At 41.0% G+C, this 14,349-nt stretch overlaps 2 protein-coding genes across 2 annotated transcripts in view; one reads left to right on the top strand and one right to left on the bottom strand.

Annotated features, from left to right (window-relative positions):
• Positions 1 to 14,349, top strand: part of LOC139182962 (antigen WC1.1-like) — a gene marked incomplete in the record, with an annotated part of 771,738 nt that overhangs the window by 354,843 nt on the left and 402,546 nt on the right.
• The window catches only part of LOC109558317 (antigen WC1.1-like), a 62,906-nt gene that overhangs the window by 27,955 nt on the left and 20,602 nt on the right, over positions 1 to 14,349 (bottom strand). Inside the window, 3 exon segments of the mRNA XM_070788643.1 lie at positions 110 to 424; positions 12,473 to 12,787; positions 14,023 to 14,337. Coding sequence (XP_070644744.1) covers positions 110 to 424; positions 12,473 to 12,787; positions 14,023 to 14,337 — 945 coding nt within the window.

Genomic DNA, 14,349 nt, shown 5'->3' with positions numbered 1-14,349 from the left:
GCGTCTCAGTCCTCTCTAGCCCACCTACCTCCCATTGCCCTGCTGATCAGACACCAGCTTTCTTGGAACTTTCCATTTTCTCAGCCTGTGGACAAAGAACTGACCATACCTGAGCAGATGACTCCTGCATCTTCTTGATGATCGCAGTTGTGTTGCTGCCATCCCCAGGTAGGGCACCTCCACACTTGGGACTCCTCTCCTCTGCAGTTCACTTCATCCAGCCAGATGGGCCCTGATCCCGTCCCGAAGAAGGAAGAGACAGTGGCGTCCAGGGCTTCTCCACAGCCTAGCTGCCTGCACACCACGCGGGCATCGTCCAGGTCCCAGCCGTCATCACAAATGGTGCCCCAGGAGCCCTGGTCAAGAATCTCCACTCTTCCGGAGCAGCGACCACCTCCGTCCACCAGGCGGATCTGTCTGCTGTCTGAGCAGAGAGAAATGGGACACCAAGGGTTGGGAAGGGTTTTCTTGCCTGTGGGACCCCCACTTGAGCAGTAGGGGGCGCTCTCCTCTGAGGCTGCAGACCCTGCTGGTTCAGACACGGAGTCGTTGCAATGGGGCAGCAGCTGGGTCTGCTTTTTTATACCAGTGGCAAGAGAATAATAACGTTGAAAAATAGGAAGAAAATAAAACAGGAAATATTAAGTTGAAAACACTCAAGTGAGTAGTCTGAGACAGAAGGTGGTACAAGGTCCTATCAGAGTTAACATTCTGATCTGTAGAGTTCTGCAGAGCATTAGACAAAATTTTACAGGAAATGTTAGTCTCTCTACCCGGAGAAGTTAAATGAGTTCAGAGTCACAGGAATGAGCTGGCAGCTGGATGGATTCCTTTCAAAGCACACATATTTTGATGCCGTTGACCTAAGAGTTAAAGGGGTTGATTAAAGGGAGTGGAGTCAGGAACTGGCCTTATCAGATGCCTCAGATAGCAATCATGAATCCTCTACCATTAGAATCCTTCTCCTTGGTACAGTCATTCAGAACTGCAAAACAAATGGATTCTGTGATATCTTGGTATACCCCAGAATATTTCATTTGTGGTTCTAAGCTTCAGACTTCAGATCTGGATACTTGCTTTCAAAGAATGTGGTCTCTTTGAGTAGACTGAACAACTTTCCCCAAGAGATGATGCCAAGGAACATTGACACTGCCCAGATTCCACTGGAAATCATAGAATGTTGCTTCTTTTTTTTTTAATTTTATTTTATTTTTAAACTTTACAATATTGTATTGGTTTTGCCAAATATCTAAATGAATCCGCCACAGGTATACATGTGTTCCCCATCCTGAACCCTCCTCCCTCCTCCCTCCCCATACCGTCCCTCTGGGTCGTCCCAGTGCACCAGCCCAAGCATCCAGTATCGTGCATCGAACCTGGACTGGCGACTTGTTTCATACATGATAGTATACATGTTTCAATGCCATTCTCCCAAATCTTCCCACCCTCTCCCTCTCCCACAGAGTCCATAAGAAGAATGTTGCTTCTTCTCCCAAAAAAATATAATCCGTCCTTGGACTTTGTGTCAAGAATCTCTGTTATTCAAATTTTGGAGTTATGTGATCTTTAGGGGGAAATAGTGTGTATGTTTGCTTAGTCACTTCAGTCATGTTCAACTCTTTAAGACCCTATAAACTGTAGCCCACCAGGCTCCTCTGCCCATGGAATTCTCCAGGCAAGAATACTGGAGTGGTTATCATGCCCTCCTCCAGGGGATCTTCCTGACCCAGCGATCTAACCAGTGTCTCCTGCATTGCAGATGATTCTTTACAGCTGAGCCACCAGCAAAACCTTCTACTTCTATAACTGAGAAGAAATAGGTCACATTCCTGCAAGCCCTTGAACAAATAACATTAACAAGCTCACTGTATTCTCCTCTCCTTTTATGCATAAAAGTGATGTAAAGAAAGGTTAAAGAATGTCTATCAATGTTGCACTTTAAGTAAATGAGGAAGTAGAGAATTAAACCTAAAATTTTCCACTTCCATGGAGAATGGAGGAATTCACAGCAGGCCAATGTGTTTTGCTGGGTCTTGTTGGATACAGCTTAAAAAGCTGAAAAATGTTTTTTAAGAAACAGTAAATGTTACTTTGCCAACAAAGGTCCGTCTAGTCAAGGCTATGGTTTTTCCAGTGGTCATGTATGGATGTGAGAGTTGGACTGTGAAGAAGGCTGAGAGCCGAAGAATTGATGCTTTTGAACTGTGGTGTTGGAGAAGACTCTTGAGAGTCCCTTGGACTGCAAGGAGATCCAACTAGTCCATTCTGAAGGAGATCAGCCCTGGGTGTTCTTTGGAAGGAATGATGCTAAAGCTGAAACTCCAGTACTTTGGCCACCTCATGCGAAGGGTAGACTCATTGGAAAAGACTCTGATGCTGGGAGACATTTGGGCAGGAGGAAAAGGGGACGGCAGAGCATGAGATGGCTGGATGGCATCACTGACTCGATGGACATGAGATTGAGTGAACTCTGGGAGATGGTGATGGACAGGGAGGCCTGGCATGCTTTAATTCATGGGGTCACAAAGAGTCAGACATGACTGAGGGACGAACTGAACTGAAATGTATTCAACATTTGTTGACACAACATGGACTAAATATGCTAAAATTCTAAAGAGTGGAGGATATTTCAATGTTAGCCAAGGATCTACAGCTTCTTTTTCTCTGGGAATTTGCTGATTCATTGCATAATTTAATGATTCTGAATCTGGGCTTGGGCAAGCAGAGGACTACTGTTGTGACAGGAAGCCAGCATAATTTGGGAGTTACCTGGTGCTGGAGACACAAAATTAGAGTCTTGAGAGCCTCTCTCACACAGCATGTTTTCTCCTCAAATATCTGCCCAGTATATAAGCTGTGAAGGACAGGAGGCTAAAGAACTATATAAAAGGACTTGGAAAGCGGAGTCTTTCTCATTCTCTTGGGTGCTGAGCTACCAAAGAATTCAGGCTCTGAACTGAAATCTCTGGAAAGCCCCTGTCATAGGGACAGAAAAATCAGAGGTGGACTGGGTGCTACCAAAACTGCAACCCACACTTATTACAGCTCAGTTTTAGGTTATATTTAGATGTTTGAGTGATATACACCCCTTCCCCCTATCTGCCTAGGAAAACAAAGGGTAAATCCTTTCAGGTATTAGAAAATGTATCAAGAGTATCTTACTTTTTCATATATAATTAATAGCATTCAATAAAAAATTACATGACATTTGACAAGTTAGGATAACATGACAAATGACCAAAGTGAAAAAAAGAGATAAGAGAATGCAGAGACACACATGATAGAAATGCATAAGGATTTTAACTACAATCAGTGTATTTAGGCGAAAAGAGAGAAGGGGAGAATATACAGGTAAAAAGATGAAAAATTAACAAAAATCATAAACAAATAAAAATAGCAATGAACCATTGCCAACCTAAAATAAAATATCTAGGATTAAAAAGTGAATGAATAAGTCAAACAAATTTTAGATAGAACTTAGAATATAGTGATTTAGAGGAGTCCTAAAGATGAAAGATGAGAAGGATAATAAAGAATAGGAGAGGGAGAAGAGATACACAGACAGAGAGACAGAACTGCAGAAGTCATAGTTGAACATATAATAATAGAGAATTTCTTTTAATATAAACAAGAGTATGAAAACCCCCACTCCTAGTAAAGCTGTTGAAAATCAAAAGGAAAAAGGGAAATCTGAAATAATAACAGATTTATTTAATACTAAAGGAAGAAAAAAAAGAGAGAGAAAAAGGAACATAAAGCATGTGGATCAATTAAAAGCAAATGGCAGATACCAATACATCAATATCAGTAATTGCATTTACAGTGAATGGATTAAGATAAAACAAAACTGATGCAAATGTTACTTGCAAAACGATCACCTTATATTATGAAAACAAAGAAAGGTTGAAAGTAAAATGCTGGGAAAAAATGTACTAACTATAAGAAAACTGGAGTAGCTTATCGATGTCCCAGAAAGTAGACTTTAAGAAAAGATACACTAATTGACAGTAATGCTGAGAGAGGACATCAGAGGGCAGACAGATTGAAACCACAATCACAGAAAACTAGCCAACCTGATCACATTGACCACAGCCTTGTCTAACTCAATGAAACTAAGCCATGCCACATAGGGCCAACCAAGACGGACGGGTTATGGTGGAGAGTTCTGACAAAATGTGGTCTACTGGAGAAGGGAATGGCAAACCACTGCAGTATTATTGCCTTGAGAACCCCATGAACAGTATGAAAAAGCAAAAAGATAGGACACTGAAAGATGAATTCCCCAGGTCAGTAGGTGCCCAATATGCTACTGGAGATCAGTGGAGAAATAACTCCAGAAAGAATGAAGGTAGGGAGCCAAGGCAAAAACGACACCCAGCTGTGGATGTGACTGGTGATAGAAGCAAGGTCGAATGGTGGAAAGAGCAATATTGCATAGGAACCTGGAATGTTAGGTCCATGAATGAAGGGAAATTGGAAATGGTCAAACAGGAGATGGCAACAGTGAACATCGACATTCTAGGAATCAGTGAACTAAAATGGACTGGAATAGGTGAATGTAACTCATATGACCATTATATCTACTACTGTGGGCAGCAATCACTTAGAAGAAATGGAGTAACCATCATAGTCAACAAAAGAGTCTAAAATGCAGTACTTGGATGCAATCTCAAAACCAACAGAATGATCTCTCTGTTCATTTCCAAGGCAAACCATTCAATATCACGGTAATCCAAGTCTATGCCCCAACCAGTAATGCTGAAGAAGCTGAAGTTGAATGGTTCTGTGAAGACCTACATGACTTTTTAGAACTAACACCCAAAAAAAGATGTTCTTTTCATTATAGGGGACTGGAATGCAAAAGTATGAAGTCAAGAAACACCTGGAGTAACAGGCTAATTTGATCTTGGAGTACAGAATGAAGCAGGGCAAAGGCTAAGAGAGTTTTGCCAAGAGAACACACTGATCATAGCAAACACCTTCTTCCAACAACACAAGAGAAGACTCTACACATGGACATCACCAGATGGCTGACACCGAAATCAGATTGATTATATTTTTGCAGCCAAAGATGGAGAAGCCCTATACAGGCAGCAAAAACAAGAACAGTAGCTGGCTGTGGCTCAGATCATGAACTCCTTATTGCCAAATTCAGTCTTAAATTGAAGAAAGTGGGGAAAACCACTGGACCATTCAGGTATGACTTAAATCAAATCCCTTATGACTATACAGTGGAAGTGAGAAATAGATTTAAGGGACTAGATCTAATAGAGTGCCTGATGAACTATGGACAGAGGTTCGTGACACTGTACAGGAGACAGGAATTAAGACCATCCCCAAGAAAAAGAAATACAAAAAAGGAAAATGGCTGTCTGAGGAGGCCTTACAAATAGCTGTGAAAAGAAGGGAGGCAAAAAGCAAAGGAGAAAAGGAAAGATATACCCATGTGAGCGCAGGATTTCAAAGAACAGCAAAGAGAGATAAGAAAGCCTTCCTCAAAGATCAGTGCAAAGAAATAGAGGAAAACAACAGAACGGGAAAGACTAGAAATCTCTTCAAGAAAACTAGAGATACGAAGGGAACATTTCATGAAAAGATGAGGTCAATAAAAGAAATGGTATGGACCTAACAGAAGTAGAAGATATTAAGAAGAGGTGGGAAGAATACACAGAAGAACTGTACAAAAAAAAAGATCTTCATGACCCAGATAATCACGATGGTGTGATGACTCACCTAGAGCTGGACATCCTGGAATGTGAAGTCAAGTGGGCCTTAGGGAGCATCACTATGAACAAAGCTAGCAGAGGTGATGGAATTCCAGTTCAGCTATTTCAAATCCTGAAAGATGATGTTGTGAAGGTGCTGCACTCAATATGCCAGAAAATTTGGAAAACTCAGCAGTGGCTACAGGACTGGAAAAGGTCAGTTTTCATTCCAATCCCAAAGAAAGGCAATGCAAAAAAATGCTCAAACTACTGCACAATTGCACTCATGTCACATGCTAGTAAAGTAATGCTCAAAATTCTCCAAGCCAGGCTTCAGCAATACATGAACCATGAACTTCCAGATGCATAAGCTGGTTTTAGAAAAGGCAAAGGAACCAGAGATCAAATTGCCAACATCTGTTGGATCATTGAAAAAGCAAAAGAGTTCCAGGAAAACATCTACTTCTGCTTCATTGACTATGCCAAAGCCTTTGACTGTGTGGATCACAATAAACTGTGGAAAATTCTAAAAGAGATGGGAATACCAGACCACCTGACCTGCCTCTTGAGAAACCTGTACGCAGGTCATAAAGCAACAGTTAGAACTGGACATGGAACAATAGACTGGTTCCAAATAGGAAAAGGAGTACCTCAACACTGTATATTGTTATCCTGCTTATTTAACTTATATACAGAGTACCTCATGAGAAATGCTAGGCTAGATGAAGCACAAGCTGGAATCAAGAATGCTGGGAGACATATCAATCACCTCAGATATGCAGATGACACCACCCTTATGGCAGAAAGTGAAGAAGAACTAAAGAGCCTCTTGATGAAAGTGAAAGTGGAGAGTGAAAAAGTTGGCTTAAAGCTCAACATTCAGAAAACTAAGATCATGGCATCTGGTCTCATTACTTCATGGCAAATAGATATGGAAACAGTGGAAACAGTGGCTGACTTTATTTTGGGGGCTCCAAAATCACTGCAGATGGTGACTGCAGCCATGAAATTAAAAGACACTTGCTCCTTGGAAGGAAAGTTATAACCAACCTAGATAGCATATTAAAAAGCAGAGACATTACTTTGCCAACAAAGGTCCATCTAGTCAAAGCTATGGTTTTTCTAGTAGTCACGTGTGGATGTGAGAGTTGGACTGTAAAGAAAGCTGAGCAACAGAGAATTGATTCTTTTGAACTGTGGTGTTGGAGAAGACTCTTGAGAGTCCCTTGGACTGCAAGGAGATCCAACCAGTCCATCCTAAAGGAGATCAGTCCTGAGTGTTCACTGGAAGGACTGATGGTGAAGCTGAAACTCCAATATTTTGGCCACCTGATGTGAAGAGCTGATTCATTTCAAAAGACCCCAGTGCTGAGAAAGATTGGGGGCAGAAGGAGAAGGGGATGGCAGAGGATGAGATTGCTGGATGGCATCACTGACTCAATGGACATGAGTTTGGGTAAACTTTGGGAGTTGGTGGTGGACAGGGCAGCCTGGCGTGCTACAGTCCATCGGGTTGCAAAGAGTTGGACACAACTGAGCAACTGAACTGAACTGAACACTAATTGAATTAAAGAGGGAATTTTCAAGATTATAATGAGATGCACCCTTAATAAAGATATAGACATCAAAATTCAAGAAAGGTAACAGAACATATTTTGAAATAAACTTGACAGAATGAAAAAAAGAAATATGCAAAATCACAATCAAAATGGGGGATTTTTACTGTATCTTTTTCAATAGCATACAGACCAGACATACAAACACAAAGAATACAGTAGATGTACAACAAAGTAATCAGCACATTTAACTAAGTAACACATAGAGCAATGCACCCTACAATGCAAGAGTTCACATTATTGTAAATGCTCTAGGAACATTTATCAAAAATGACCACATAATAGGACAAAATATTTCACTCTTTGAATACATACAGAGTATTTACTCTGACCACATGGAATAAAATTAAGAATTAAAAAGAAAATATTGTTAGCCATCCCTATTTTGGGAAATTCAGCAACACCCTTCCAAAAAACACCTGAGTCTGGGAATAAATTTAAAATTTACCAAATATTGTGAAATAATGATAATAAAAATACAATAATAATGATAGTAAACACAAAATAATGACATTATCATAAATTCTTCTCATGAAACTCAAGTAGGGCCTAAGGGACATTTATACCCTAGATTTAGAGAAGAGGAAAGACCAAAAGTGAAAAAAATGTAAGCTTCAATTAAGAAACTAGGAGATAAGAAAAGAATATAGGATGTTGGGGTTAATTTAAAAAGGAATAATAATGAATGGAAAAGAAGGTAAGCATAAGATGGAAAACATAGGAAAAAAACCCTTTAAACATGGCTCATTGAAAATTGATGAACACTGATCAATACCAATGAAGAGCAGAGAGTAAAGGAAGTTAACAAAACCAAGAATGAAAAGGGACATCACTATAAATCATACAGATTTTTTGGTCATAGTTTTTGTGTTGTTGTTTGTTTTTGGCTGTGCTGTGGCTCCTAGGATCTTAGTTCCCAGGTCAGGGATTAAACCTGGACCCATGACAGTGAAAGTCCAGAGATTTAACCCCTGGATTGCATAGCTTTATTAACAAAATTTATACATTTAATGTGGATAAGTACACAGAAAGTGTCAATTTCTCCACAGCCTTGCCAACACTTGTCTTTAAAAAAAAAAAAAAAACAGTCATTCTAACATGTGTGAGATGATATCTCTTTCTGGTTTCGATTTACATTTCCCTGATGGTTGACAATGTCAAGCATTTTTCATACACCCACTGGCCATTTGTATGTCTTCTTTAGAGAACTCTCTATTCAAGCCCTTGGCCAATTTTTCAATTCAGTTACTAGGTTTTGGATTTTTTTTTTCTTGAGTTGCATGAGTTCCTTATTTGTTTGGAAATTAATACCTTATATAATTTGTGCTAGCTTGCTTTTTCACTCTGTTGATGTTTCCTTTGGCTTGAAGAAGCTTTTTAGTTTGATATATTCCCACCTGTCTATTTTTGCTTTGTTGACCGTACTTTTGACATCATATCCATGAAATCATGAAGCAATGTGTTTTTATTTTGTGATGAAGCTATCACATATCTAAAATATAATTCTTATCTGGTGATGATATTATACAATCACATAGTAAAATAAATTCAGATAAATAAATGAATTCAAAATTAGGTTTTGAATATTCTTTAGTGGAACTGTAAAATTATTTGCAGAAAACAAAACTTGATTCAATATTATTTTGAGATTAAGAATGGCATATGAAACATTTCATTAAAGGCAGAAGTCAAAAAATTAAACCATTATAGATTTGATAACATAACCCCCCCATTCACATATTAACCTTAAACATATATGCAAAAAATGGGGGAAACATTTACAAAAATATTTAAGAAAGAGTAAGTGATGTTTCTTTATAAGGCTATAAAGAAAGCTGAGCACCAAAATATTGATGCTTTTGAACTGTGGTGTTGGAGAAGACTCTTGAGAGTCCCTTGGACTGCAAGGAGATCCAACCAGTCCATCTTAAAGGAGATCAGTCCTGAGTGCTCATTGGAAGGACTGATATTGAAGCTGACACAACTGAGTGACTGAGCTGAAGTGATGTTTATTTATAAAGGGTTCCTATAACTAAATAAAAAATTTTAAAACATTCTAGAGAAAAAAAATATTGTCGTGAAAGATATCGTAAAACTGTAATATAGGAAAGAAGATAATATTTTTGTATATAGTGTTTGTGAAAGTTGCTCAGTCGTGTCCAACTCTTTATGACCCCATGGAGTATACAGTCCATGGAATTCTCCAGGCCAGAATACTGGAGTGAGTAGCCTTTCCCTTCTCCAGGGGTCTTCCCAAGCCAGCGATCGCACCTAGGTTTCCCACATTGCAGGCAGATTCTTTACCTGCTGAGTCATCAGGGAAGCCCAAGAATACTGGAGTGAGTAGCCTATCCCTTCTCCAGTGGATCTTCCCGACCCAGGAATCAAACTGGGGTCACCTGCATTGTAGGCAGATTCTTTACCAGCTTAGCTATCAGGGAAGCCCTAATGTGGATTAAAAAAAAAAAAAAAAAAGCACTATGCATGTTCTTATGTCAAAACTATGAAGAGAATAATACTCTTTTAAAATTAATTATTTATTTGTCCTGGGTCTTAGTTGCAGCATGCAAATTCTTACTTGTGGGATCAAAAGAAAAAAATTGTAACTACATGTGGTGATGGATATCACTGTACGTGTGATAATGATTTACCAATATGTCCCTCATGATTATACAGTGGAAGTGAGAAATAGATTTAAGGGCCTAGATCTGATAGATAGAATACCTGATGAACTATGGAATGAGGTTCGTGACATTGTACAGAAGACAGGGAACAAGACCATCCCCATGGAAAAGAAATGCAAAAAAGCAAAATGGCTGTCTGGAGAGGCATTACAAATAGGTGTGAAAAGAAGAGAAGCCAAAAGCAAAGGAGAAAAGGAAAGATATAAGCATCTGAATGCAGAGTTCCAAAGAATAGCAAGAAGAGATAAGAAAGCCTTCCTCAGAGATCAATGCAAAGAAATAGAGAAAAACAACAGAATGGGAAAGACTAGAGATCTCTTCAAGAAAATTAGAGATACCAAGGGAACATTTCATGAAAAGATGGGCTCGATAAAGGACAAAAATGGTATGGACCTAACAGAAGCAGAAGATATTAAGAAGAGATGGCAAAAATACACTGAAGAACTGACAAAAAAGATATTCATGACCCAGATGATCACAGGATGGTGTGATCACTGACCTAGAGCCGGGCACCCTGGAATGTGAAGTCAAGTGGGCCTTAGAAAGCATCACTATGAACAAAGCTAGTGGAGGTGATGGAATTCCAGTTGAGCTATTTCAAATCCTAAAAGATGATGCTGTGAAAGTGCTGCATTCAATATGCCAGCAAATGTGGAAAAGTCAGCAGTGGCCACAGGACTGGAAAAGGTCAGTTTTCATTCCAATCCCAAAGAAAGGCAATGCCAAAGAATGCTCAAACTACCACACAATTGCACTCATCTCACACGCTAGTAAAGTAATGCTCAAAATTCTCCAAGCCAGGCTTCAGCAATATGTGAACCATGAAATTCCAGATGCATAAGCTGGTTTTAGAAAAGGCAGAGGAACCAGAGACCAAATTGCCAACATCTGCTGGATCATGGAAAAAGCAAGAGAGTTCCAGAAAAACATCTAGTTCTGCTTTATTGACTATGCCAAAGCCTTTGACTGTGTGGATCACAATAAACTGTGGAAAATTCTTCAAGAGATGGAAATACCAGACCACCTGCTCTGCCTCTTGAGAAATTTGCATGCAGGTCAGGAAGCAACAGTTAGAACTAGACATGGATAACAGACTGGTTCCAAATAGGAAAAGGAGTACATCAAGGCTATATATTGTCACCCTGCTTTTTTAAATAATATGCAGAGTACATCATGAGAAACGCTGGACAGGAAGAAGCACAAGCTGGAATCAAGATTGCTGGGAGAAATATCAATCACCTCAGATATGCAAATGACACCACCCTTATGGCAGAAAGTGAAGAGGAACTCAAAAGCCTCTTGATGAAACTGAAAGTGGAGAGTGAAAAAGTTGGCTTAAAGCTCAACATTCAGAAAATGAAGATCATGGCATCCGGTCCCATCACTTCATGGCAAATAAACGGGGAAACAGTGGAAACAGTGTCAGACTTTATTTTATTGGGCTCCAAAATCACTGCAGATGGTGACTGCAGCCATGAAATTAAAAGATGCTTACTCCTTGGAAGAAAAGTTATGACCAACCTAGATAGCATATTCAAAAGCAGAGACATTACTTTGCCAACAAAGATTCGTCTAGTCAAGGCTAGGGTTTTTCCTGTGGTCATGTATGGATGTGAGAGTTGGACTGTGAAGAAGGCTGAGCGCCGAAGAATTGATGCTTTTGAACTGTGGTGTTGGAGAAGACTCTTGAGAGTCCCTTGGACTGCAAGGAGATCCAACCAGTCCATTCTGAAGGAGATCAACCCTGGGACTTCTTTGGAAGGAATGATGCTAAAGCTGAAACTCCAGTACTTTGGCCACCTCATGCGAAGACTTGACTTATTGGAGAAGACTCTGATGCTGGGAGGGATTGGGGGCAAGAGGAGAAGGGGATGACAGAGGATTAGATGGCTGGATGGCATCACAGACTCGATGGACATGAGTCTGGGTGAACTCCGGGAGTTGATGATGGACAGGGAGGCCTGGCGTGCTGTGATTCATGGGGTCACAAAGAGTCGGACACAACTGAGCGACTGAACTGAACTGAACAAAAACATAAACACTATGTTTTACACTTAAAACTAATATAATGTTACAAGAATTATATCTCAATTAAAAATTTTAACAAACAAGATTGGAATATGTGGATAAAATTAATTTCATCCTTACCTCATTTAGGCTTCTCTGGTGGCTCAGACGGTAAAGAATCTGACTGCAGTGTGGGAGACTCACTTGTGATACCTAGGTTGGGATGAGCCCCTGGAGAAGGGAATGGAAACCCATTCCAGTATTCTTGCCTGGAGAATTTCATGGACAGAGGAGCCTGGCAGGCTACGGTCCATGCAGACACAAAGAGTCGGATGCTAACATTTTCACTTAATGTCATTTTGTGGACCCAAATTAAACTCATCACTTAGATTTTAAAATATCAAATCTCACTGCATCCTACAGGGTTGGGACAGACACACAGAAACATATAGTAAGTCACCTGCACACCAGATATAGGCTTCCTCCTTTGGAGAGCATGAGTTGTAATTCCAAGGGTCAGAAGGACACTGCCAGAGAGAGGTGTCAGTTTTCTGACACTGGATTCCATCCACCCACTGGGGTCTAGAACCTTCTCTAAGAGCAACAGAAGAGTTGAGGGTTCCACTGTCCCCACAGCCAAGCTGTCTGCAGATCACAGACACAGTGATGTCTTCCATGGGGCTGTGGCAGACACTGCCCCAGGTCCCGTTGTAGAAAACTTCCAGCCACCCAGCACACTGCTGGTCCTCGCTCATCATCCTGAGGGCCAGGAACTCTAAGGTTGAAAGAGGAAACAGGACACAATGAAAAGTTTGCTGCATGTTCTAGGTTTTCCTTTCTTCTAGAAATGGTAAACATTCATCTCTGATCTTGTTCAAAAGATACCCACTAGATGACAAGACTGACATCACCTCCCTTTTAACTGACTTTGTCCATTTGAGTCTGTCTTTCTATTTCTACCACAATGGTGTAGTGGATATGAACTGAGAGGAAGACCAAACTGTGTGAGCGCTAGTCAGGGAGGGGCAGCTGAATTCTGCTTCCTAAGAAAATCTTTGAAGAGTATGTTAAGGGGTGTGATGTGGATATTAGGGAGATAGGCAGAATAATTAACCCCAAAATGTCCACATCCCAATCTCTGCAACCTGTGAATATGTTACCATACCTGACAAAAAGGATTTACAGATGTGATTAAGATAAGGACCTTGGAATGGTGAGATTAAGCTAGAATATTGTATGAACAATGTGAGCCCAGACTGAGCACATCCTTAGACCCACTATCCTTAAACATGGAATACATTTCTTAGCTCTGCCTAGAGAGAGAAATGTGACTCTGGACAATATTAGGAGGCCTGTAGCATTTCTGGTCTGATAATGGATGAAGGAGGCTGTGAACCAAGGGATATAGGCAGTTTCTAGAAGCTTGAGAATTCCATGGACAGAGGGGCAGGGCAGGATACAGTCCATGGGATCGCAAAGAGTCAGACACGACTGTGTGACTAACTTTCTTCTTCTTCTTTTTTTTTTTTTTTTTCATCTAGAAGATTGAAAAGACAAGAAATAGATTCTCCCCCAGAGCCACAGAAGTGATGCAGCCCTGCTGAAGCCTTGATCCAGGCCCAGTGAGATCCCTGCTGGACATGTAAGCTACAGAAGTGTAAGGAAATAAATATATGTTGTTTTAACCCAGTAATTGGTAAATTGTTACTGAAGCAAAAGGAAACTATTACCATGGATTTAAAATTTTTGTATGTAACTGGAAAGAGCCCTGCTTTCAAGAAAAACTGTAAAAAACGGCTCTGCCAGGAAACACTGTTGAGAAGAAAGGACCAGAATCTCAGCTGCTGTGGGAGGAAGTGAAAGCACCTCGTCTTCACGTCTGCTGGAAAGACAGGCTACATGGGAGGAAGCCTCCTTCTCTGGTCCTTTCGGCATCTCTCCCTCGGGGCTTAGACCCCGTCCTCCAGGGCCCCACCCCTCCCCCACCTGTGGACAGTGTGCAGCGCAGACCTGAGCAGATGACCCCCGCATCCTGCTTGTGTCTGCAGTCGTGCCGCCCCCAGCCTCGGGAAGGACACCTCCACACTTGGGACTCCTTTCCTGTGCAGTTCAAGTTGTCCAACCAGATGGGCCCTGATCCTGCTCCGAAGTGAGCAGATCCCATGGCATTGAGGGCTTCTCCACAGCCCAGCTGCCTGCACACCACGCGGGCATCGTCCAGGTCCCAGCTGTCATCACAGATGGTGCCCCAGGTGCCCTGGTCAAGGATCTCCACTCTCCCGGCGCAGGGACCGCCCCCGTCCACCAGGCGGAGCTGTCTGCTGTCTGAGGAGAGAG

This window comes from Bos indicus, chromosome 5 (genome assembly GCF_029378745.1).
Source record: "Bos indicus isolate NIAB-ARS_2022 breed Sahiwal x Tharparkar chromosome 5, NIAB-ARS_B.indTharparkar_mat_pri_1.0, whole genome shotgun sequence".
Classification (NCBI taxonomy): domain Eukaryota; kingdom Metazoa; phylum Chordata; class Mammalia; order Artiodactyla; family Bovidae; genus Bos; species Bos indicus.
The sequence above is the reverse complement of the archived record's forward strand: the minus strand, read 5'-3'. Positions and strand labels throughout refer to the sequence as shown.